Genomic DNA, 26,960 nt, shown 5'->3' on the forward strand with positions numbered 1-26,960 from the left:
CTCTCTCTCTCTCTCTCTCTCTCTCTCTACCTCCCCTCCCTCTCTCCCTAGTGTATAAAGAGCAGACTGTGTAGTGTGTGCTGTGGCAGCCTCAGTGTTATGGGGAGACAGATGGGGGCCTGAGCCATCAGAGAGAGTAGCTTTGATCACAGTGAAGCCGGGGCCCTTTCAGCGGGCCGGAGCCTGTCAGATTTGCTGTGTGTGGCTTCTGGTGCTTGCGCCGACTGAGCTGTGTGTGTGTGTGCGTGCGTGCGTGTGTGTGTGTGTGTGACTGAGCTGTACTGAGCTGTGTAGCAGTGGAGGGGGGCTCAGGAAATGATCAAAGCCCAGGTAGAGTCTCTAATGGAGCTGTCAGTCGGGATAATCTTTCTCCTCCTTCCTCTTGCCAAACCTTTCAAGCCCTTCCAGCATATATGCAACTCTCCTCTTCTACTCCCCGGGTGGGTGCTTAGTCTATCAAACTCCTAGTAGTGTCTGTCTGCGATCTCTCGTGAACATTCACTCACTCTTATTCTCCAATCTCTTCTCTTCGATCACTTGTGGTCAAAAAGTGGAGGCACTCTCCTTGGTCTGCTTGTGGAGAAAACACACTGTTGGGCTCTGCTGTTCCTGGTGTGTGTGTGTTTGAACAGTTGTAATGCCAATAAAGAGAACCGCAATTGTGTTCAGCAGCACACACCAGGTTGGCCCGGCCTGTTCTCGCCGTGTTCTCCCTGTGTTCTGGGCCTGATCCTGGGATAGACCAGTCTCGTTAGACCCCTCTAGTGCTCTGCTCCACAGCCCAAGCCCCGGTCATTAGAATTGTTTGGGATGGAGAGCTGTTTGTCTGGGAGGAGACCGTAATGAGAGCCCACTCTACCAGCCACAGGTACCGCTGAGGGTCTGTAAGTGGCCCAAGTGGGGTGTGTGCTGAGCAGCCATGACAATGTCATTGGAGCCGCTGGGAGTGAATTGGTTGCAGTGGTCTGGAGTCACGTATTCAGGTTAGAACTAGAATGTTACTAGAACTACAATGGTAGAATACCGTACAGCTCGGAAGAGATGGTGTTGCTCAAGAGTTGGAGAACATTGTGGGAGTAAGTTAAAGGTCGTTTGTTTTGCTTCTTTTGTCGGATTGATGATGCATAATCATGCACGCTAACAAAGTTCCAATGGTGATTCACCACAATTAATTAAATGTGTTTATCTAGCATAAAGCACATTTTGAAATGCTCAGCATCTGTATGAAAGAAAGTATTGTGAAAGATATATTTGAAATTAGCATTCGAAAGGTCAAGCTTTGCGTCAGACTCTCACTGCATCAGAACATATTCATGACGGTATTTTTAGAGGGCTACAGAAGGCAACCGTATGGATAGGAGATTCTTCCACGCATATTTGTGTAGTTGCATACAGTGCATCATACAGCAACATTGATGATGCGTCATCAGTCTAATTCAGGGGAAAGAGAGCCAGTTAGCACCAAGCAGATGGCAGAAGAGGCTCGCACTCATAGCACTTTCTCAGTGCATTAAGAAAGTCCATTAGAACTATATTTAGCTTTAGTGGGCATTTGACGCCTCTCCAACTTCAATGTATTTAGTATATGGATATCTGAAATATCAGATATGAGTGTGACACAATTCATGTTTTGAGTTGCTGAAGATATATTGTTGGCTACAAAATAGTTGTATTTGCTGCCTGTGTTCTATCTCTGCCAACTCTGTAATTTGTTATGGATGACGGAGTGGGTGAGTGATTGAGAACTGTAAAGGGACTATTATCATCAGACTTCCTGGCAAACAGCAAGGCTTGAACAGCATGGTGTTCTGGCTAAATGCACTGTTATTTTGGAACAGGAGAAGAAGACGCTTTCATGATGATCATTGAATGTGCTCCTGCATTGTCTATGTCTCCTGACTGGAACACACCAACAGAGGAGAAGCGATCACTCTGGAGTGGGTGGAGGGTAGAGCTATGTTGAAACGGTGAATCTTTAATGCTTGTTGTGTGTTTTTGTTGCCTTGTCACTCCAGGTACTGTATCTCCAGGCCTGCTCACATCATGCCCCAAAATAAACCTAGCATTAAGTTTGTTATAGAATCTGCAGTGTGTGCAGGCTAGGCTATAGCATGTTTTATGGCAACCCAACATGGTCTGTGTGTAGTTGCGTAGTGTGACTGTTCGAGTGTTGAACTTACAGTAGATTGTCCGGAAGCCTAAAAACCAAGTTAGCTATGGTAGTTAACACGAGCTTGTGAGAATTATCTGAGAATTACCTGACCTAGGTTAGATAGCTAGAATCAAGAACTGGCGTGCTTTTTGTCTCCAAAAAAACTACTTGTGTGTAAGTATTAAAATTGCATCACATACTGAAATAGTCTTTAGAAGTTGGAAGCTCCTCTGGGAGCAAGAAAGGAGAAAAGGCTATTTTTCCTCTGCAGTGGGTCTATGCCCAGCCTGGCCCTGTTTTAGGAAGAGTTTCCACAGTGGAACGACAGCTGCTGACCTCGAAGGTAATGAGATGGGGGCTTTTGATTAAGTTGCGCTCTGATTTGAGAGTATAATTGAACGTGTTGCAGATAGTGCATTTGCCGTATCGACAAGCGACTCTGCAAAGGCCAGGATGTTAATTCGTCTCTCGAGTGTTGCTGAGGTTTTCATTCATCACTGTAGCACTGTGTGTGTTTTGCGTGTTTGCGTGTGTGTGTAGGGCAAAATCAGCAGCTTCTGTATCAGTTGTTCAGCAATTCTCAACCTGTCGTGCCGCAGTGTGAAGACACATTTTAATCACTTCCCTTTGCACTCTCTTCATGGAGATTGTGCTGAGTGATGCAGTTGGATGTAGATCTGCTAGACATTATGACGTGATTATAGGTTCAGACCTCTTCCAAAGCACTGTAAAGACAGATAGGAGACAGGATGAAAAAAGGCCCAATTAAGCACATTAAACATTTGTAAATGCCTTTCTAAAGTTTTTCCCAGACCTGGCTACCTTTCTATCCCTATCTTAGTCTTTCTTCCTGCCTCACCCTTCTCTATTCTCTCCATTGCTTTCTTCTCTCCACCTCCCTCCATCCCTTGTTCTTTCTGTGCCAGCTTGTCAGGCAGAGAGCCAGTGTAGCAGCCAGGAGTCCAAGACCCCCTTGCGGGGACATGGCGACACTAGAGTAATGACTGTCTCAGATACCCTCCAGTAGTCGTTGTCGTGTGTGTGTGTGTGTGTGTGTGTGTGTGTGTGTGTGTGTGTGTGTGCGTGCGTGCATACGCGTGTGTGCTTGCAAGCGTTCGTGTGAGATAGTGAAAGGTAAATAGAGCGAAAATGAAGGAGAGAGTTTGCTCATGACTTAAAGATTGTATACAGTGCAATCACTTTTTCCACATTTTGTAATGTTATAGCCTTTTTCTAAAAATGTTCCTCATCAATCTACACACAATACCCCATAATGACAGAGCAAAAACAGGTTTTTTGAAATGTTTGCTAATTTTTAAAATAAATATAACATAAATATCACATATACATAAGTATTCAGACCCTTTACTCAGCACTTTGTTGCAGCACCTTTTGGCAGTGATTACAGCCTCGTATCTTCTTGGTTATGACACTACAAGCTTGGCACACCTCTATTTGGGGAGTTTCCCCCAATCTTCTCTGCAGATCCTCTCAAGCTCTGTCAGGTTGGATGGGGAGCATCGCTGCACAGCTATTTTCAGGTCTCTCCAGAGATGTTCAATCGAGTTCAAGTCCAGGCTCTGGCTGGGCCACTCAAGGACATTCAGAGACTTGTCCCAAAGCCACTCCTGCGTTATCTTGGCTGTATGCTTAGGGTCGTTGTCTTTTTGAAAGGTGAACCTTTGCCCCAGTCTGAGGTCCTGAGTGCTCTGGTGAAGGTTTTCATCAAGGATCTCTCTGTACTTTGCTCCATTAATCTCTCCCTCGATCCTGACTAGTCTCCCAGTCCCTGACGCTGACAAACAGCCCCACAGCATGATGCTACCACCACCATGCTTAACTGTAGGGATTGTGATAGGTTTCATCCAGACGTGACTCTTGGGATTCAAGCCAAAGAGTTCATTCTTGGTTTCATCAGACCAGAGAATCTTGTTTATCATGGTCTGAGAGTCCTTTAGGTGCCTTTTGGTAAACTCCAAATGGGCTGTCATGTGCCTTTTAATGAGGAGTGGCTTCTGTCTGGCCACTCTACCATAAAGGCCTGATTGGTGGAGTGCTGTAGAGATGGTTGTCCTTCTGGAAGGTTCTCTAATCTCCACAGAGGAACTATGCAGCTCTGTCAGAGTGAATCTTGGTCACCTCCCTGACCAAGGCAATTCTCCTCCAATTGCTCAGTTTGACTGGGCGGCCAGCTCTAGCAAGACTCTTGATGGTTCCAAACCTCCATTTAAGAATGATGGAGGCCACTGTGTTCTTTGAAACCTTCAATGCTGCAGAATTGTTTTGGTACCCTTCTCCAGATCTGTGCCTCGACACAATCCTGTCTCGGAGCTCTACGGACAATTCCTTCGACCTCATGGCTTGGTGTTTGCTCTGACATGCACTGTCAACTGTGGGACCTTATATACACAGCTGTGTGCCTTTCCAAATCATGTCCAGTCAACTGAATTTACCACAAGCGGACTCCAATCAAGTTGGTTAAACATCTTAACAATGAACAATGGAAACAGGATGCACCAGAGCTCAATTTCGAGTCTCATAGCAAAGAGTCTGAATACTTTATGTAAAGGTGTTTCTGTTTTTTATTATTAATACATTTGCAAAAATGTTTAAAAAAAACTGTTTTCGCTTTGTTATTATTGGGTATTGTGTGTAGATTGCTGAGATTTGTTTTTATCCAATGGAGAATAAGGCTGTAATGTAACAAAAAGTGGAAAATGTCAAGGGGTCTGAATACTTTCCAAAGGCACTGTATTTGCATGTCATGCTGATGTGAGTGTGTGTAGGTGTGTGTGTGTGTGTGTGTGTGTGTGTGTGTGTGTGTGCGTGTGCATGTTCCTGTGTCTCTCTGTGTGTGCTAGATCCAGGTGGTGGAAGATAAAGGGCTTAGAAGTGATCCCGTCGTGCTACCGCTTCCCCACCAGCAGGGGGGGTTTTACGTAACACAGCAGTCTGCAGTGGATGATATCCGCCACGATATCTGTCTCACACACATTCAACTCATTTGACCGTGAACCGGGCATGGTCAGGCATCACACACACACATTGCAGACCTGACTACACATAGGCATACACACACACACACACACACACACACACACACACTCACACACTCACACACATGCTAACACACACGCTACAACCCAACTAGCTAAGCCCCCAACCGAGTGTAGTCTGAAACGTTACACCCAGACACTGCCTACATGAACACTCACATACTCACAGAGACAAACAAAACCTAATCAGATGTCATACAAGGATGAACAGACAGAAGAGAGACCAGGGTAATGCCACTGGTCAGTGGGTAGAATGGTGCAGAGTAATCAATGTCCTTCCTGAAATCGCACTCACCATCCGTGTCATTGGGTGACCTTGTGTCACCCTTCTGTAGTCCTCCATCCTTCCATCTCTCCCTCTATCCCTCCATCAGCAGAGTGTGAAACACTGGGTCACTGATGCGAGGAGAGGGATGACTTAGGCCTCTGAGTTCCTCCACACAGACATAGGTGGTTCCATGTGAAGTAGCATGAACATTGAGCATCCGCCATTTATCATAACGATGGGAAGAACTGGACAAGCGTGTGTCGAAGGCGGGAGTATGTAGATCACTCTAGGGGCAGTAAAGGTCATTGAACTGAAATATGACACCATTTTAAAATGTATTGCTGTCGTATAGTGTGTACTTTTGACTTAATCATATTTCTTCCACCACAGGAAACTGTCCATAGTTTGTTAAATCAAGTGAATGACCCTTAACATGCAGACGTGTCGATCATATGTCTCAGTGAACTGTAAACCTTCCTTTTGTTATTCTGTTCGTCAGTTGTGGTTAAAGAGCACAGCTTAATGGAACAATGCTTATACAATATGCAGGTTCAACATATTTCCTCTTTCTTTTCCTGTAATTTTTCATTCCAAACAGTAATCCCCCACCACCCATTGTCATTTTCACACACTACTGGTAGTAGTTGGAGAAAAATGTCAAAAAATAACTTTCCAATTACAGTCACTTTACAGTCACTTTAGGGGTCAGAATTAGACAGAGTCCGACCTTGGCCTGTTTTTTCTGTATGCCTCATGATAAACAGTGTACATTCTCTCCGAGCTATTTAGCAGTTACCTAAGGTGTTTGGTTCAATGTCCCTGGACCCGGGTTACAGTCCTGGACAAGGCTAAACCCCAAATTCACTGTAACACATTTCATGATGGAACAGCTCTGTGGCTGTTGTGTTTTACCGAATGTTGTGTTTTACCTACGATATCTGCCTTGTTATTGGTGTGTCTTTATCATGCTCCGTCGAACTGAAATCATGTCTTCTCCAAGCAACACAGGTCAGCTCCTCAGAGCTGCAAGACGTGTTTCAAGAGACCTCCTCCAACATTTTCCAGATCAACGCAAATGGTGAGTCTTGTAAATATGTTTGTGTGTGTATATGTGGAACTGTGCTTTTTCTGTTATACTGTTGATATAAACTCAGCAAAAAAAGAAACGTCCTCTCACTGTCAACTGTGTTTATTTTCTTGCAAACTTAACATGTGTAAATATTTGTATGACCATAACAAGATTCAACAACTGAGACATAAACTGAACAAGTTCCACAGACATGTGACTAACATAAATTGAATAATGTGTCCCTGAACAAAGGGGGGGTCAAAAAGTAAAAAAGTAACAGTCAGTATCTGGTGTGGCCACCAGCTGCATTAAGTACTGCAGTGCATCTCCTCTTCATGGACTGCACTAGCTTTGCCCGTTCTTGCTGTGAGATGTTACCCCACTCTTCCACCAAGGCACCTGCAAGTTCCCGGACATTTCTGGGGGGAATGGCCCTAGCCCTCACCCTCCAATTCAACAGGTCCCAGACGTTCTCAATGGGATTGAGATCCGGGCTCTTCGCTGGCCATGTCAGAACACTGACATTCCTGTCTTGCAGGAAATCACGCATAGAACGAGCAGTATGACTGGTGGCATTGTCATGCTGCAGGGTCATGTCAGGATGAGCATGCAGGAAGGATACCACCTGAGGGAGGAGGATGTCTTCCCTGTAATGCACACATTGAGATTGCCTGCAATGACAATAAGCTCAGTCTGATGATGCTGTGACACACCGCCCCAGATCATGACGGACCCTCCACCTCCAAATTGATCCCACTCCAGAGTACAGGCCTCGGTGTAACTCTCATTCCTTCGACGATAAACGCAAATCCGGCCATCACCCCTGGTGAGACAAAACCGTGACTCGTCAGTCCAGCACTTTTTGCCAGTCCTGTCTGGTCCAGCGATGGTGGGTTTGTGCCCATAGGCGACGTTGTTGCCGGTGATAACTGGTGATGACCTCGGCATATTGCGGACAGTCTGAGCACTGATGGAGAGATTGTACGTTCCTGGTGTAACTTGGGCAGTTGTTGTTGTCATCCTGTACCTGTCCCGCCAGTGTGATGTTCGAATGTACCGTTCATGTGCAGGTGTTGTTACACATGGTCTGCCACTGCGAGGATGATCAGCTGTCCATCCTGTCTCTCTGTAGCGCTTTCTTTGGCGTCTCACAGTACGGACTTTGCAATTTATTGCCCTGGCCACATCTGCAGTCCTCATGCCTCCTTGCAGCATGCCTGATTAGCAGGGATGAGCAGGGCATCTTTCTTTTGGTGTTTTTCAGAGTCAGTAAAAAGGCCTCTTAAGTGTCCTAAGTTTTCATAACTGTGACCTTAATTGCCTACCATCTGTAAGCTGTTAGTGTCTAAACGACCATTCCACAGGTGCATGTTCATTAATTGTTTATGGTTCATTGAACAAGCATGGGGAACAGTGTTTAAAACCTGTTTGGGATAGGGGGCAGCATTGGGAAGTTTGGATGAAAAGCTTGCCCAGAGTAAACTGTTACTCAGGCCCAGAAGCTAGGATATGCACATAATTTGTAGATTTGGATAGAAAACACTCTCAAGTTTCCGAAACTGTTAAAATACGGTCTGTGAGTATAACAGAACTCATATGGCAGGCGAGAAACTGAGAAAAATCCAACCAGGATGTGGGAATTCTGAGGTTTGTAGTTTTCAAATGAATGCCTATCCAATATCCAGTGTCTGTGGTGTCAGATTGCACTTTCTAAGGCTTCCAGTAGATGTCAACAGTCTTTAGAAGTTGTTTCAGGCTTCTATTGTGAAAGGGGAGAGAATAAGACCACTCAGAGTAAGTGGCTCAGCTGAAAGCCATGAGTTGTTTATCAAGCTTGGCCATGAGAGCATCCTTGGTTATCTTTCTTTTCTATTGTCAACGCTGTTGTCCGGTTGAAATAATATTGAATATTTATGATAAAAAGATCCTAAGGATTGATTATAGACATCGTTTGACATGTTTCTATGAACTTTAATGGAGCTTTTTTGACTTTTCATCTGGGTGTTGTGCTCACGCTTTGTGCATATGGATTACCGAACTAAACGCGCAAACAAAAAGGAGGTTTTTGGACATAAAGATTAACTTTATTGAACAAAACAAACATTTATTGTAACATGGAGTCCTGGGAGTAACACCAGCAGAAGATCATCAAAGGTAAGTGATTCATTTTAACGCTATTTCTGACTTTTGTGACACCTCTCCTCGGCTGGAAAATGTCTGTATGTTTTTTTGTGGCTAGGCGCTGTCCTAACATAATCGCATGGTGTGCTTTCGCCGTAAAGCCTTTTTGAAATCGGACACTGTGGTTGGATTGACAAGAAGTTTATCTTTAAAATTATGCATAATACTGCATAATAGTTAAGAGATTTTTGAGATGTTTGAGATGTTTTGAGATGTTTGAGGAATTTTATTATGAGATCTTTTTCATTTAAAAAAAAAGTTTAGTGGAGGGGTGTTCCTCATACCAGAAAGGTTCAACCCTTTACAATGAATATCTGTGAAGTTATTTGTATTTTTACGAATTATCTCTGAAAGACAGGGTCCCGAAAAAGGGACGTTACTTTTTTTGCTGGGGTTAGTACTGTAAAAGCACTTGAACTTATGCTATATGTTTCTCCCCATCCCAGTTGTAACATTAGAGAAGAGTCTTCAATCTTTGGGAACGTCCAGAGACACTGCTGAACTGCGACAGAGCCTGTGAGTAATCACAACACGCACGTGCACACACACGCACACACACACACACACACACACACACACACACACACACACACACACACACACACACACACACACACACACACACACACACACACACACACACACACACACACACACAAACACACACGCAAATTATAGTACTTACATATTCATATCAACACATTAGTGTGCAACTCAAGCGAGTAACTCACCGGCTTCCTCCCTCAATTAACCAACCGTCTGAACACTAACCATTTACTGCTGTGTTATTGACATCACATACTGCTGCAACCATGCATTAGCTACAGATAAAGTGTAGCCTGATACATAGCCTCTGAGTGTTCATGCTGCTTGACCTGTCTGTCCTTTAATCATGCCGAGGGTCACATTAAGCTCAGTAGCTCCAGAACAGAGAATATTTTCTACATATTTCAATGTCCTCTTTCATAGCCGATATTGATTATACTTGTTTTAGTTGAGCTGCCAGCAATTACCAAATTCCTGCCTGATGACAAAGTGGCCAATCTGAGATGATTGTGTCTGTTTAAAATGCATTACACCCCACTGTGCTGCCTGGCATGTCATCAATTCTATGAACATTTTTTTATGATCACCTTGGAAACCTACACTGTCTGAATGTGTGTATGTGTGTGTGTTTCTTTTGCGTTCTGTTGCTTTCTTTAATATTGGTGCAGGATGTGAACCATTATAGACAATGATCTGGGCTCACTGCTCTGAATTACTGGAAAGAAAATGGTTTTCCATGTGATGTGACCCCTCTGTGTCAGCTGTCAACAGCTACAGTATTGTATGCATTCTAGTGTCTTGAAAGGATGGTTGAATGGCACAGTTGAATGGTTGAATGCTACAGACGAATGGTTGAATGGTGCAGTTGAATGGTTGAATGCTACAGTTGAACGGTCGAATGGTACAGTTGAATGGTTGAATTGTGCAGTTGAATGGTTGATTTGTGCAGTTGAATGGTGCAGTTGATGTCACGCCATGGCCTTAATTATCTTTGTTTTCTTTATTATTTTGGTTAGGCCAGGGTGTGATATGGGTGATTTATGTGTTTAGGCTTGTCTAGAGTTTTTTGTAGATTTATGGGGTTGTGTTCAGTTTAGGTGTCTAGGTAAGTCTATGGTTGCCTAGATTGGTTCTCAATCAGAGGCAGGTGCTTATTGTTGTCTCTGATTGGGAACCATATTTAGGCAGCCATATTCTTTGGGTATTTTGTGGGTGATTGTTTCCTGTCTTTGTGTTTTATGCACCAGTTAGGACTGTTACGGTTTTCACGTTTATTGTTTTGTAGTTTGTTCATGTTTGAGTTTTCTTATTAAAGAACCATGAACTATAACCACGCTGCGTTTTGGTACGCCTCACCTTCCCAGGAAGAAAGCCGTGACAGAATCACCCACCACAACAGGACCAAGCGGCGTGGTGACAGGCAGCGCCAGCAGGAGCAGCGCAATCAGGACTTCTGGACATGGGAGGAAATCCTCGACGGGAGAGGACCCTGGGCAAAGCCAGGGGAGTGTTGCCAACCCAAGGTGCAGCAGGAGAAGCGGCAGCAGGAGCAGCGCAAGGAGGAATGGACATGGGAGGACGAGTTGGACGGTGATGGACCCTGGACACAGCCGGGGGAATATCGCCGCCCCAAGGCAGAGCTGGAGGCAGCCAAAGCGGAGAGGCGGCGGTTTGAAGAGGCAGCACAGAAGCAGGGCTGGAAACCCGAGTGTCAGCCCCAAAGGGGGGGCACACAGGAAGTATGGTGAAGCCAGGTAGGAGACCTGCGCCAACTTCCTGTGCTTACCGGAGAGCGAGAGAGCCTGGGCAGTCACCAAGTGCCATGAAGCCGGCTCTACGCATCTGGTCTCCAGTGCGTCTCCTTGGACCGGCGTACATGGCACCAGCCTTACGCATGGTGTCCCCGGTTCGCCTGCACAGCCCAGTGCGGGCTATTCCACCTTGCCGCACTGGCAGGGCGACCGGGAGCATTCAACCAGGTAAGGTTGGGCAGGCTCGGTTCTCAAGAGCTCCAGTGCGCCTGCACGGTCCAGTTTATCCAGTGCCACCTCCACGCACCAGCCCTCCGGTGGCAGCCCCCCCCCCACCAGGCTTCCTGTGCGTGTCCAGAGCCCAGTACTCCCTGTTCCTCCTCCCCACACTCGCCCTGAGGTGCGTGTCTCGGCCCAGTACCACCAGCGCCGGCACCACGCACCAGGCCTACAGTGCGCCTCGTCTGTCCAGAGCTGCTAGAGTCTCCCGTCTGTCCAGAGCTGCTAGAGTCTCCCGTCTGTCCAGAGCTGCTAGAGTCTCCCGTCTGTCCAGAGCTGCTAGAGTCTCCCGTCTGTCCAGAGCTGCTAGAGTCTCCCATCTGTCCAGAGCTGCTAGAGTCTCCCGTCTGTCCAGAGCTCCTAGAGTCTCCCGTCTGTCCAGCGCTGCCAGAGCCTTCCTCCTCTCCAGCGTTGCCGGAGCTGCCCGTCTGTCCAGAGCTGCTAGAGTCTCCCGTCTGTCCAGAGCTGCTAGAGTCTCCCGTCTATCCAGAGCTGCTAGAGTCTCCCGTCAGTCCAGAGCTGCTAGTCTCCCGTCTGTCATGAGCCGCCGGAGCCGCCAGTCAGCATGGAGCCGCCAGAGCCGCCAGTCAGCATGGAGCCGCCAGAGCCGCCAGTCAGCCAGGATCCTCCAGAGCCGCCAGTCAGCCAGGATCCGCCAGAGCCGCCAGTCAGCCAGGATCCGCCAGAGCCGCCAGTCTGCCAAGATCCGCCAGAGCCGCCAGTCAGCCAGGATCCGCCAGAGCCGCCATTCAGCCAGGTTCCGCCAGAGCCGCCATTCAGCCAGGATCTGCCAGAGCTGTCAACCTGCCTGAGCTACCCCTCAGTCCTGAGCTACCCCTCGGTCCTGAGCTTCCTCAGTAATGAGGCACCCCTCAGTCCAGGTGGGTCCTTTGTTAGGGTTACTAGGCCAAGGTCGGCGGCGAGGGTCGCCACTCAAAGCATGCTAAAAAAGTGGACTAAGACTGTCCCGCGCCAGAGCCGCTACCATGGACAGACGCCCACCCAAACCCTCCCCTATGGGTTTAGGTGTGCGGCCGGGAGTCCACACCTTTGGGGGGGGGGGGGGGGGGGGGGGGGTACTGTCACGCCCTGGCCTTAGTTATCTTTGTTTTCTTTATTATTTTGGTTAGGCCAGGGTGTGATATGGGTGATTTATGTGTTTTGTCTTGTTTAGAGGTTTTTGTAGATTTATGGGGTTGTGTTCAGTTTAGATGTCTAGGTAAGTCTATGGTTGCCTAGATTGGTTCTCAATCAGAGGCAGGTGTTTATTGTTGTCTCTGATTGGGAACCATATTTAGGCAGCCATATTCTTTGGGTATTTTGTGGGTGATTGTTTCCTGTCTTTGTGTTTTATAAACCAGTTAGCACTGTTACGGTTTTCACGTTTATTGTTTTGTAGTTTGTTCATGTTTGAGTTTTCTTATTAAAGAACTATAACATGAACTATAACCACACTGCGTTTTGGTCCGCCTCACCTTCCCAGGAAGAAAGCCGTGACAGTTGAATGGTTGAATGCTACAGTTGAACGGTCGAATGGTGCAGTTGAATGGTTGAATTGTGCAGTTGAATGGTTGAATGGTACAGTTGAATGGTTGAATGGTACAGTTGAATGGTTGAATGGTGCAGTTGAATGGTTGAATGGTACAGTTGAATGGTACAGTTAAATGGTTGAATAGTACAATTTAATGTTTGAATGGTACAGTGGAATGATCAAATCAAAGTTTATTTGTCACATGCGCCGAATACAACAGGTGTAGACCTTACAGTGATATTCTTACTTACAAGCTCTAACCAATAGTGCAAAAAAGGTGTTAGGTGAGCAATATGTAAGTAAAGAAATAAAACAACAGTAAAATGACAGGCTATATACAGTAGCGAGGCTATAAAAGTAGCGAGGCTACATACAGACACCGGTTAGTCAGGCTGATTGAGGTAGTATGTACAGGTAGACATGGTTAAATTGACTATGCATATATGATGAACAGAGCGTAGCAGTAGCGTAAAAGACGGGTTGGCGGGTGGTGGGTGGTGGGTGGCAGGACACAATACAGAAAGCCCGGTTAGCCAATGTGTGGGAGCACTGGTTGGTCGGCCCAATTGAGGTAGTATGTACATGAATGTATAGTTAAAGTGACTATGCATATATTATAAACAGAGAGTAGCGGCAGCGTAAAAAGAGGGGTTGGGTAGCCTTCTAGTCCGGGTAGCCATCTGATTACCTGTTCAGGAGTCTTATGGCTTGGGGGTAAAAACTGCTGAGGAGCTTTTTTGTCCTAGCCTTGGCACTCCGGTACCGCTTGCCATGCGGTAGTAGAAAGAACAGTCTATGACTGGGGTGGCTGGGGTCTTTGACAATTTTTAGGGCCTTCCTCTGACACCGCCTGGTGTAGAGGTCCTGGATGGCGGGCAGCTTAGCCCCAGTGATGTACTGGGCCTTTACGCACCACCCTCTGTAGTGCCTTGCGGTCAGAGGCCGAGCAATTGCCGTACCAGGCAGTGATGCAACCATGCTCTCAATGTTGCAGCTGTAGAACCTTTTGAGGATCTCAGGACCTATGCCAAATCTTTTTAATTTCTGCAGCCTTGTGTATGTTGACCCGTTTAAAGGTCTTACTCACGTCAGCTCCAGAGAGCGTGATTACACAGTCATCCGAAACAGCTGATGCTCTCATGCATGCCTCAGTGTTGCTTGCCTCGAAGCGAGCATAGAAGTGATTTAGCTCGTCTGGTACTGTTGAATGTTTAAACGGTAGAGTTGAATGGTACAGTTGAATGGTTGAATGGTGCAGTACAATTTGGATTATTTTCATGCTGAGTGGATGCCGCACACTCACGGCTACTCACTGCCACTTCCAACGACTACCGTAACTGTCGTAATTTTCACGAGAGGAGATTGTCTTCATCTATTTTTGTAATGGTGGGCATATTTTACAGTACACACAAATGCCCTGCCTCTGGTTAAGAATGTTAATCAACCATCTGCACCCATGGTCTACCTCTCTACTCCCGGCTACAACCACAATCTCACGGTTAATAGAATTGGACCCGTCCTTGTAATCGTGGAAATGCACACAGCAAAAGTCTAAGTGGATTAATTGCTCCCACTCTCTGAGTGTCATTGTCTTTGTTAGTGCATTAGGCATTCGGTGGCGACTCGTCCGTAACCCACCAGAGGACAAGGACACTGTTTAGAGGAGTGGAGAGGGAGCGGAGAGGGAGAGGAGATGGGGAGAAGAGAGGGAGAAGAAGAAGGAGGAGCGGCAAGATGAAGGGGAGGAGAGGAGAGAGAAGAGAACAGAGGAGGCAACAGACTGCTCTGACATACAGACAGAAGGCCAACTGCCACAGAGGGCCTCAAAGAGCCTCTCCTCAACCAGCCATAAGGCATACCTTCTGCCACGGGCTCCCCACAGCAAAGCCCTCACACAGTACAGTACATTAAAGTACATACACTGGAGCTATAGATGGAGGATACTGTAGGAAACGTTACGTCAATTACTGTATCTACCCAGGGCTTTCATCTTGCAGAGACAGATCCACATTTATCATGGAGTTAACTTGGAACCTTTTAGCAAATAACCCCTGTTTTCTTCATGGTGCTATAAAATGATATGACATTTTTGATGGGATATTAAATAGTGTCATATCAGACACACTGATGTTCCTACAAACAACCTCAACACATAACTCCACAGTACTGATCAAACTCAAATCAAATGTATTTATATAGCCCTTCTTACATCAGCTGATATCTCAAAGTGCTGTACAGAAACCCAGCCTAAAACCCCAAACAGCAGGCAATGCAGGTGTAGGAGCACGTACTACCATACTATACTGCCTTTTAACCATCAAGAAATATTCTGCTAAATTCACATTGTCACGAACTGGCTCAAAGCCCGTAAAAAAGGGAGACAACGTGGAGATAAGGAGTAACAAAACATATTTATTAAATAAAGTAAACTAAGTACAATATACAATGGTGTGTGTAATCAGTAATCAGTGGTGTAAGTCAGTGTTTTGCATGCATGAATGTGATAATGCAGGGTGTTGAAAGGTGCCAAAGCAAACAACCAAAAGGCCACCAAGAAACACAACAAAATCTAGAAAGGTGTCTGCATGGAGAGAGTCTCTTCCATGAATGGGGAAGTGGTGTATTTATCCTGGGACACACCGGGCCCAGGTGTTTCCCATGTAGCTGACGACCCTCCCAACTCCACCCACCAGCATCCTAATAAGGAAAACATGAGCAAAGAGAGAATATGGCAGACAGAGTGGGAGGGTCGTCACAACATCTATTACAAAATCCACAAAACTAATGTACTGTAAAATATATTATTGATAAAACAAGCAAGTCAAATATGCTTCCATTTGTGGATGAACGAACACCTTTACTGTGCAGACAATACGCTAAATTAGCCCTGTGCTAATATTTAGAAACATCATTTTTTCCACAAAAGTCATTTGTTTTCTACCATGCTACATGGGTTTAATTGAATCAATATGACCATACTCTATTTAGTTTTTTAAAGACAGCACTGTGGAACAATTCATTTAATGAAATCACATGAGGTGATATATAGATAGACAATGCTTGAAGGAGGGATGAAGAAGAAACTATATAAAACTGTTGTGGTGCGTGCATTTATGCTTGCATGAGAGGCCTTGAACAAATCCTATCTAAATCTAAATTCACAAAATCTTCCTAGACCGTGTGGAGATCTGCAATAAGAACATTGATTTAGTGTCTGGTGCTGTCTGTGCAGGCTTGGTCTCTGAGCCTGGTGCTCCCCTGGTCCCCTCTAGCCTATCTTGGACACAACATACTGCACAGTACAGCAGACCTGGGTTCAAGTACTATTTTAATTCATTTCAGATACTTTATCAGGGCTTGACTGAGGTTATGTGGCGCAATGGAAACAATGAAATAATCGCACAATTGCAAACTCTGCCCATGTAGTTCGCCAGACAGTCTAGAGCAGTGTTTCCTAAACTCGGTCCTGGAGACCCCAAGGGGTGCACATTTTGTTTTATTGCACTAGCACTACACAGCTGATTCAAATAATAACCTCATAATCAAACTTTGATTATTTGAATCAGCTGAGGAGTGTTAGGGCAAAAAACTAAACATGTACCCCTTGTGGTCCTGGGCTAAATCAAACACTAAAGGTAGGATTCTGAATATGATTTGAACCCAGGTCTGATGTACAGTACATTCTGTCCTGGTGCTCCCTGTAGAGACCCAGGGATGAACACGGCTAGAGAGACCTACTCCTTACCTCCCCACCCAAGTCCTCAAATATTGATCTAAATCTGGAGAGAGGAAATGAGGGGGAAAAATAGAGAGACAGACAGCCCTCAGTGTATTAGTGAACTCAGAACCAGGGCCATGTCACTGTAATTCTCTGGACACTGTGGGAAGAACCAAGCCAGCCTAGTGGAAAACAGTGGGAAAATAGGCTTCCTGTTTTCTTTCAGAGAGAGAGAGAGAAAGAGTGAGAGTGAGAGATCTTGAGGTTTAAGGCCAAGCAAAAGTACAGTCACGCTAGCTTCTGAGGGGAGAAATAAGTTGAGCTACAAGTATGGCCCCTAAAGCCAGAGAAAGTATGACCTCTGTGTTTTTTGTGTATGACATGATCCTGCTGTGTCTCTGTCACTCTGCATTGTCTCAGCAAGGTCATACTGTATCTGCCAGTGATCCATTCAAACCACTCACGAAAACAGCCATTCATAATGTTGTGCAGGAGTTGATTACTGCTTTACTTCCCCCATTCATGCAAGACCGGTTGTACTAGAACACATGTGAAAGCTGCTGTTGTTAATTAGAGTCCGTAGCTGTGGGCTGGATGAGGCACTTGTAATATCCAGGAAAAATATCTAGTCAATCGTATGACCCTGATACAGCTGAACGTTGGAGTTGGTTCAGCATGCTGGATCAAAAGTGTGCTCTAAGTGCTTCTAAATCCACCTGCATACTGTCACTAATAAAGCTTGACTGTGACCTTCTGTTGTATCTTAGGTAGGTAAAGGAAACATGCGCACACATACAAACGCACACACACATACACACACACCCACACTCTCACACACACACACACACAGGAACTAAAGGGATTAATAAGATGGCTAAACCTCTGGCTGAGGTGTCATCGTTTAACGGTTCAGTCAAAGACTTCTCAGACATCCAGAGGATTACGGTAAACTCACGGCTAGTTCATGCACCATCACAACAGGAACAAGATGACTGATCTATGTGGAGAAGGACTGTGCCTTTGGATCAGCAGGCATGAAATGAGTTAACCTAATACACAGGAGGTGAATATCCTAATTCTGTTGTCCTCAGGCCATACTGTATTCACTGTATGACATGGATTAGGATAACCTGTACTTCAATGGTTTTAACTTAAAACCATGCAACAACAAAAACATGTCAAATGTGTGAATAGAACACAACATTTATCAACATTATCATCAACATCTTCCAATGCTTCATGTACTAAACATAAAAATCCATTATGACCTGTTTTAATGAATTCCTGTGGATCATCTATGAGTCATTTTGCACCTGTTCTATAGTTAGTTTCTATGGATCATCTGTGTAGGTTTATGCCACTGTACCGAGCAGTATGTTGTGCCAAACTCTCTCGGTTCTCATCGCCCACTCTAGAGGACCCTCTCACACTCTTCTGACGTATCACATTACAAAGCTATCGAGATCTGTTAGTCACTGGCGCCCCCACAAAGATCTCAAGAGTAGGGACTCAGCAGCAGAAAAGTATGTAAAAATATAATGTGAATTGCAATCAGTCACCTCCAATGACTTTCTCCTTTGTGCTCTGCTTTGCATTCTTTTGTGGCTGATCAGCCCCAGTGAGAGAGAGATGGAGAGACAAAGAAAGAGTGGGAGAGAGGTGGAGCGTAGAGAGAGAGAGACAGTGAGAGAGGGATGGAGAGTGAATAGAGAGAGAGAGAGCACACAGGGAGACCTGTGACTAGTTGTCTGAAGGATAGTGTGTGAGAGAGAGGAGGTGCTGTCTTGATGTCCCCCATGTGTAATGCTGCCTCTGGGCAAGCAGGGTTCTGTTGAGACAGACTGCTTATTTGACTATGCTTAAGATTATCAACACAGTCTTGAATAGTATTATCCAACCAGATTTCTAAGGTCATAAGAACTCACCGACAGTTTAATTTCAACCAGTTCAGTTTCATCCTCCATGTTGCCTCAACACAATATCACTAGCCTCAGCCCTCACCTAAACCTAAAAACAACAAACCCAACTTCATCCAGAAACATTACTGCTCCACTGAGATAAAGAGCACATTTCCAACTTCATAAAAAACAACATTATTATAATATATTTTTTTAATCAACATTTAAAAGGAATAGTTTCACCATATTAAAACGAGAGTTCAGTTCACCTAACAGGGTTGACCTTAAAACGAGGAACAGACTTAAAGAAATCACTAGTCGCATGAAATAAATAATCATCTTTAGAAATGACAGTAACTAGGGACTTACAATGATGGTGAAAACTTGGATTATTATTTTTTTTTCTTGCAATCTTCCTAGAAGAAATTTGTTGCATTTTTCATGTGGTTTATATTAAAGGTAACTTCATTTAATATAACAGGTGTTTAAAATTCAATATTGTTGCACTATTTCTACTTATAATATCAAAGGGACGCAAATGACACTACCCAGAGATGCTTCAGTAAATGAGTGTGTGGGAGGAGACGTTGAAAACAAATGTGAACAGCTACAGGCAGTCAGTATTGATATTAGTGCAAGAAAATGTTTTTGTGCATGCAAATGTGACTATTCTCTATCAGAGATTTGAATATGATTTCCATAATCACAATAGTGTCTGAAATCAGTAAACTTACTGAATCTTATTGTGTTGTCTTCACAATGTACTGTTCGGCCAAATAAACCATGAGTGGCAGGCTGTAAGTGGAATTGTTTAAAATGATACTTATTGATTGAATCGCCATCCACACGTGTGCCACTATTTGATAATACATGTGCTTGTAGACAATAATTGGGGGTTCATTCATTCAACATAAAAATCCATACTGTCCTTGGCTGAAAGCTATAGCCATAATGAGTGCGCCTCCATCCTCCCACCACTGGGTGGCACTGTAGTTTGTAAGCTGCTGTGTTTTTTGATGGTGAAAGCCTGGGTGGCTCCTCTTTTTCTCCCCCTGGCAGAGGAAGAACACCCAGCTCCCTGCGTCCCTCACTGGGCCATTGTACAGGACATGTACACCTCTGCTCTGTCAGACTGTCGTTAATATTGATTCACTTAATTGGTTGAACTCAGAGTTCCCATGGAACTCTGAGTTCCCATCGCCCTGGCCAGCCCAGAAGGCACACTGTACGTTCTAGAATCCAGCGCCAGGGGATAAAAGCTGCCATGTCCTGCCACGTCCTCCAGAGTTCACAACCCCGAGAATAACCTCACTCATACCACCTTAGAAGCTAAAGACTATGTGCGTATCTCTTTGTCTTTTCGTCTTCTCTCTCTGGTACTCTCTCCCTCTTTATCTCACTCGCTTTCTCTTTCACTCTTTCTTTCTCTATGTCATTCTCTCTGGCTCTCTTTCTCTTCAATTCCAGACATTATACACAGCAGCAAACGAACAAAGTCATCACCAGCACCAGTCAACTCATCAAACAACTCTCTGACATCATCACTGGCTCTACACGGGTAAAAATGCTTTTTTTTCATATATTTTTCCAGACTTGGTATCTAATTAAATACACAGAAGCAGAGACATAAATTAAGATAATTGTCACTAATCTTCGTTCTTCTTTTCTTGTTTTCACAGCAAGATCGTCTTCGCCTGACTAGACTTAAGACAGAACTCTCAGAGTCGGTTCAACGCTATGGAGATCTGCAAAAGGTTGCATTGCCTCATGTCTTCTCATCTGTTTGGTGGGGTGTTGTTCTATAGAGAATGGTGACCTTGTGACATGAAACATAAAGAGTTGATTTGCAACACGGCTGCAATATACAGTATGTTGTACAATATGAACTAAATGCTTCTCTCATGCTCTTGTGCTCTCTCTCTTCTTGTGTCTCTTCAGAAAATTGCAGACCGTTCGAGGGCCTTGCTACCCCCGGCACAGACAGAAATGAAGCAGGTGAGTTTGATGCACAGAGTATCAGTCTGTACTGGCCTTTGTTCCATTGTGAAGGTGACAACGCTCATTAGAGACAAAGATAATAAGCTTGGCTTTCCTTGTTTGATTGCCTTCTCATGAGAGGTTCTTTGAAGCTTTGTCTAGTGTCTCCTCTCTTCTCTTCGCTCTTCTCTCAGTTCTCTCCCCCTCTCTTCTTTTCCCTTTTCTCTGTTTTCCCTCCCGCTCTTCTCTTCCCTCTTTATGTTTTCTTTCCCTCTCTTCTCTCCACTCACAGACAATTTATTTGCTATACATCCAAGTCCCTTCAGTACTGCCACTGTTGTTCAACACATTATATGTATTTTTATGTCAGTTGAAAAGTTCAAAATGGAGAGACACATCATGGGTTTGAGCTGGGGTATATGTACCTTCTGCAGGACATAGTTGTCCCGACTACATCAACACACAATCAGATCTTCCCATCCCTTCAGGGGAGGAGGTGGTATGATAAGAGATCTGTGATGGGATGATCCTGCTTTTTTCACTGAGGAAGAGATGCAGAAGAGAGAGAAAGATCGAGAGAGAGAGAGAACACAAGAGGAGACAACAGATAGTTTGATATTGAATATGAGCCAGACAGTCTAGCCTGGAAGAACTAGATAAAAATAACTGTAGGCTAAAAAAAACAGACGAGATGCACTCTGATTCAATCCAGCCCCCTTTTTACTCTTTCATTGGAAACCATCACTTTCAGACTACTGAGATGGAAAAATTATAATCCAATCTATATTCCATCAGACATCACAGAAATAGATGGACTCACTCACATACAGTGGAAAATCATGACAATTAGTATGTCTATATTATGATTTATACATATAGTCATGGGCTATACCATATAAAAACTGTCTTGAAGTCAGATAGCAGGTATCATTTTGATACACCAGAAAGCATTGTGTCTGGAGACCTCTCTCTCTCTCTCTCTCTTCTGTGTAACCCGTCGTATTTTGTCTCCCGTGGAGACATCTAATACAAATTATTACATGAGATATATAGCCTTCTTAGAACACCTTTGGGGACAGGAGAGGAGACAACTAAAACAACAATACACCAAAGTCATTTGTTGTAAGTCAGAGATGAATGAACAGGGAATCATTTTGAAGGTGTCACATTTCTATGAGTTCTAAGAGGGACTGAGCTGATTTTTTTTTTTACCTCTTCACAACACAATTAAATCATGATTGAATTTATTCATACATCACACCGGCAATAACAACACTGAAAACTGCACTGATCCTTATCAAAAGCACCCAATAAAGCTAATGAGAAACTCAGACGTCCTTTATGATGCACTGTGTAGTGTTACTGTGTTGTATGTGACACTGTGTCACTGTACAATGTAACTTGCTGGCATCCAGTTACCTGTAAGTTACTGTAAAAAAAAAATACAGCATATTACTGTAAATTCTGAAGAAATGTTTAACAGTACATTACTGTAAAGTACATACAGTACCTTTTTTACAGTAACTTACAAGTAACTCTCTGCCAGTAAGTTACCGTAAAAACAACCAGATATTTTTTTACAGTAATGTCTCATTTAGCTGTTCATGCTGGTAGCTAGGCTGTCATTGCCTGATCTTCATTTAACCTTTTAAACTTCCTCATGGTTTCACTGTAATGTCCTGGAATAATATCAGTATGAACATGTCAAGTTAGAGCGCTGCCTGAAAATCTATGCAAATATCTGTTTATGTTGATGTTGATGTTATTGAAACAAATTTCACATTATCCCTAACTTTCCCTGAAAGAGTTCTCGTTTGAAATCATACTTAGCTCAAATGACCCGCTGGAGAATACACAAACTCAGGTAAAAAGCCCCACTGAAGACACTACTATTGAGGTTCTCCTTACACACCCCTGAACCCTACAGCACCAGGACACCAGAGACTTAAGTATTAAGGCTTATTTTCTGCTGAATCAAGGTCTTTTCATTATGCTGGCTCAAGAGGAAAACGTCTCTGACTCCAGATATAAGGACAGGTTACGTAACAGTGATTATCTTCAGTGAAGAAAGAAACTTCAATGGACATCGAAGGTTATTCCTTTTTTTAATAAATGTGAATAAGGAAGACTTCTTCACAAATCACTACATTTCTGCAGTTTTTGGGAAAAGCAGTTGGTCTGTAATTTAGTATAGCCCGGCCGAGAGACCCATACCTCGGATGTCAGTAACACTACTGTAGCAGATGGTGCATATTCACTGACAACAAAAAGCAAAAACAGCACAGCAGAGCAGATATGCTGTGTGGTTCACATTGAGTGGGCAGACCAAAGACACAGGCCCTCCTCTAGCCCCTCCCACCTCCGTACTGAAGAAGCTACCCACAGTAAGAGAGGAACGACAAGATGATTGGATGAGTCACACTGTGGGCAGGAAAAACAAAAGCCACCTCAGGGTTTTATCAATGTCATAAATATGCAATTAGGGGTCAAAATTAGCAGCTCAATGTGGGCCTCTTTCAGTGACCGACTCCCACGTTTCCATTGAGCGTGCTGAAAGGAGAGTGAGCTCAGTAAACTGCCTACACAGAGAAGAAAAGGGTCCAAGTCATTTTTGATTGAACTTGGGTAAACAGTGTGAAGAGGGGGTGGCAGCTGTCTAGAGTGATATATTTAAAGTGAGAAACAGTCTAGTTGTGTTGAGGTGAAATTGTATTCCGGGAGTACAGGATGTTTTCTCCCCAGTTGCTCTCCGGTTGGCTCAGGTACTGAGACTCAGATCATGGCAAGCACAGAGGACCATGAGTCAGCCAGGGGTTAGCCCTGTGCTGTGAATCACACTGTCTGCCTAGACCTTTAATGGAGTCAGGGGGAAAGAGGTGCAGGTCAGAAGCAATATACATTGGTATTCTCAAAACAAATCTATTTGTAATGTTCTTGTGTGTGTGTGTGTGTGCGCGTGTGTGTGTGCGTGTGTTTGTGTGCATGTGTATGTGTGTTTGTGTGTGTGTGTATGTGTGTGCTTGTGTGTGTGTGTGTGTGTGTGTGTGTGTGTGTGTGTGTGTGTGTGTGTGTGTGTGTGTGTGTGTGTGTGTGTGTGTGTGTGAGCACAGAGTCCCCAGACTCCGTTTGCAGAGCTGTGTGAGGAGGGGGGTCCCCTGTTTGGCGGTGCAGCAGAGAGCTCTGGGGGGGATGGACAGGAGCAAGCGTTCCTCTCAGAGATCAGTGAGGAAGACGTGGAGGCCCTTCGCCAGAGAGAAGAGGCCCTGCTGCAGATTGAGGTATGGAGCACAGACATCCACGTGCTCTACCTTAGTTTACAACACCCTGCCTTAACGTCTCAGCGTTCCTGAGGAGAAATGGGCTAAAACTTTCTACTTTCCAATGGCACTGTTGCTTTCAAATTAATGGTTTGCTATCTAAAGTAGGCAGTGTTCAAGGTGAGAGTTGATGTAATCTATTTGCCAGTAGTAAGGGCAGTAATCCATCTATCCAGCATCAGCTTTGAGCTGGTAGCCGTGTCTTTAGTTGAGTTGTTTTGAAAATTGCAACACTTTCCAGCCAAAGCGCACAGAGTATCCGTCAGATTGCTTGGAGAGAGAGAGAAACACTCTGAATTAACTAACTAAAAAACAAACAAACATTCTGATAAAGCTTGTCGTTTACAAAGTGGCCAGAGAGTGCATTTCCCCGACGCTATTGTCTTCAGAGAGGTCAATAAAAACACTCTACTTTAGTAAATAGACACTCAGCCAATCCCAGACTCCACCTCCCATCTGGGCAACCTATTAGTATTATGTCTCAGTACTGAAGCCGTTTTCACCATCTCTTCTGCATATTAAACGCTACTCAATTACCTAGGTGCCTTTACGGGCTTGTTTGTTCTCTTACCTAAGTGTGGATGGAATCACAATGTTCACCAGACTTCCTTTCACGGCTCATTTTGAAATACAAAGCATCACATCAGGTAGCTCCAGGGTGGCGTCCCAAATGGCACCCTATTCCATATTTAATGCACAACAAACCCATAGGACTCTGGTCAAAAGTAGCACACTATATAGGGAATAGGGTACCATTTAGGATGCAGCTGGGTCTGACTCCACCCAAACAGCTGTTTCCCTCTCTTCCGCCGGTGTCTGAGACAGATGTGAAACCAGATAGATGTGAACTCTAAACGACAGGATCACTCCACTGTGGGTGACTTAAATGGGTCTGATTTCAAAGAGGATATTTGTGGTCGTCATCGGCATCTCCTGACATTAGGTTTATCCTATGGGTCCCTCTGCGTATTTGGTGTACTCTTTGGAGAAGACTTTGGAGAAGAAAAAGAAACCCTGTAATTGCTTTAATCAGCTTGATTAAGTGTTGTGATAACATATGGACATCATTCAAGAAAGGAGACCAGAATCTCACACTGCATGATTTAGAAATGACCATGATACTACCCATTCCAGCTTTGAAGGGAGTTTACAATCCACTGCAATGTGTGAAAAGACTTGAAGACTAATAACAATATTTTAGGGGGAGTTGTATGTATCTGTAGTCAGTCAGACCTTTCAGAGGTTTTAACATCAATGTTCAGAATCACCTCATCTAGCCACATCGCATGAGCCTTTTCCGAACAAGACTGGAAAAGTAGCAGCATCAATCTGTCCTCATTGAGTGGTACAAAAGCACCAAACTACTGAATGAGCCTCGGACACCACTTACAGCTTAATTTGTGGGGAGCGGTCTGAGATGGAGGTAGACATGATGATTAGTTGTTCAGAAAGGCACTGAGATTGATGGAGTCATTTGATTGGTAGCTCAGACAGGGTTGTCTGGCCTCTGCTTTAGTCATACCCACACAGATACATGTCAGACTGACTTCCCTGGCAGGTGCTGAGGGGCCTGATGGTGTACCTTGGTGAGCCTAATAATATCTGACAATGTGCTTTTCCCTGTCTATAACCCCCACCCCCATCTCTCCAAAGCCCCCCTCCTCTCTCTCTACTCTTTCTCTCCTCTTTCATTCTCTCTTCTTTCATTCTCTCCTCTTTCACTCTCTCTCCTCTCTCTCCATCCATCTCCCTGAGGACCTTAAGATCAGTTTCTATCTGCTGTTATCTAAGGAAAACGCTATCAGCACTCCCCTCTGAGAAAAAAACGCATTGATCTGTTGCCTGGGGTAGTTTGCCATCCGTGTGTGTGTGTGTGTGTGTGTGTGTGTGTGTGTGTGTTCGTGTGTGTGTGTGTGTGTGTGTGTGTGTGTGTGTGTGTGTGTGTGTGTGTGTGTGTGTGTGTGTGTGTGTGTGTGCACTCAGGCAAGGCGTTCTCGCTGTGAATGGAAGATAAAGAGTGCAGCAGTTTTCAAACAGGGACCGATGGGGAACATGGGAGGTTACAGTGGTTCTCTCCTACTGACGGTCCGCTACCTACACTAAGGATACTCTGCTGTTCATATTACACACCAACACTGGGATCAGTCAGGAGGAGTTTGACACCATAGAAAAATAACCATATTGGTAAGACTCTCTAGGAGGACGGTTACGTGTGCTAGCAAGGCAGAGGTCCTGGGTTCGAGCCTCGGTGTGAGCCGTATCAGGAAGAAGTGGTGCTCGCTAAACAAGCAGTTTGAAGTCACTTTCAGGTGCAGTCAGATTACTGTGGTCTGAGAAGCTTCAACTTCTTGCTCCTACTTGAGACGCAGATGTCTCAAGTAGACACCTGGAAATGCAAATGCGCTACGCTAAATGCTAAATGTACTCGTTAAAACTCAAACGTTCATCAAAATGCACATGCAGGGTATTGAATTAAAGCTACACTCGTTGTGAACCTAGCCAACAAGTCAGATTTTTAAAATGCTTTTCGGCGAAAGCATGAGAAGCTATTATCTGATAGCATGCAACACCCCAAAATGCCTGAATGCGACGTAAACAAAGATTTAGCTTAGCCGGCGCTACACAAAACGCAGAAATAAAATATAAAACATTCATTACCTTTGACAAGCTTCTTTCTTGGCACTCCTATATGCCCCATAAACATCACTATTGGGTCTTTTTTTCGTTTAAATCGGTCCATATATACCCAAAATAGCTTTCTATGGAAGCTGTGTAATTCAGAAAAAAACATTGTTTTAAAACACAGCGTCATTTTTTTAAATTAAAAAAGTTGACGATAAACTTTCACAAAACACTTTGAAATACATTTGTAATCCAACTTTAGGTATTAGTAAACGTTTATAATCTATCAAAATGATTACAGGGCGATGTGTATTCAATAGCTCCTCGTCTTCAAATCAATGGCTGAAAATGTGCACTTCACAACATCCTGGCGGAGACCGGAAGAAATTGAATCCAGTTAGTTGGATTTACCAACAAAAAAGTCCCTGGAAAATGACGACAATCTGTAGGAATTGCATGCAGGTCCATAATTAATTTTGTGCCCTTTTAACAACCCATGAAAGTGACGCATGGAAATTATTTTTAGTTTTCAGAGAGCAGTTTTTCTTGCGCTTTTCGATGAAACACACGATCTGTTATAATCACAGCCGTGATT

The 26,960-nt window shown here is 44.4% G+C and overlaps 1 protein-coding gene across 2 annotated transcripts in view; it reads left to right on the forward strand.

Annotated features, from left to right (window-relative positions):
• The window catches only part of LOC139380137 (t-SNARE domain-containing protein 1-like), a 123,882-nt gene that overhangs the window by 33,356 nt on the left and 63,566 nt on the right, over window positions 1–26,960 (forward strand). For both annotated transcript variants that reach the window (XM_071122583.1, XM_071122590.1), the window contains exons 3-8: window positions 6,477–6,554; window positions 9,173–9,242; window positions 19,917–20,007; window positions 20,129–20,203; window positions 20,388–20,444; window positions 23,537–23,704. In XM_071122583.1, the coding sequence (XP_070978684.1) occupies window positions 6,477–6,554; window positions 9,173–9,242; window positions 19,917–20,007; window positions 20,129–20,203; window positions 20,388–20,444; window positions 23,537–23,704 (539 nt within the window). The remainder of the gene's footprint in view (window positions 1–6,476; window positions 6,555–9,172; window positions 9,243–19,916; window positions 20,008–20,128; window positions 20,204–20,387; window positions 20,445–23,536; window positions 23,705–26,960) is intronic.

The sequence above is a fragment of the Oncorhynchus clarkii genome, chromosome 2, assembly GCF_045791955.1.
Source record: "Oncorhynchus clarkii lewisi isolate Uvic-CL-2024 chromosome 2, UVic_Ocla_1.0, whole genome shotgun sequence".
Classification (NCBI taxonomy): domain Eukaryota; kingdom Metazoa; phylum Chordata; class Actinopteri; order Salmoniformes; family Salmonidae; genus Oncorhynchus; species Oncorhynchus clarkii.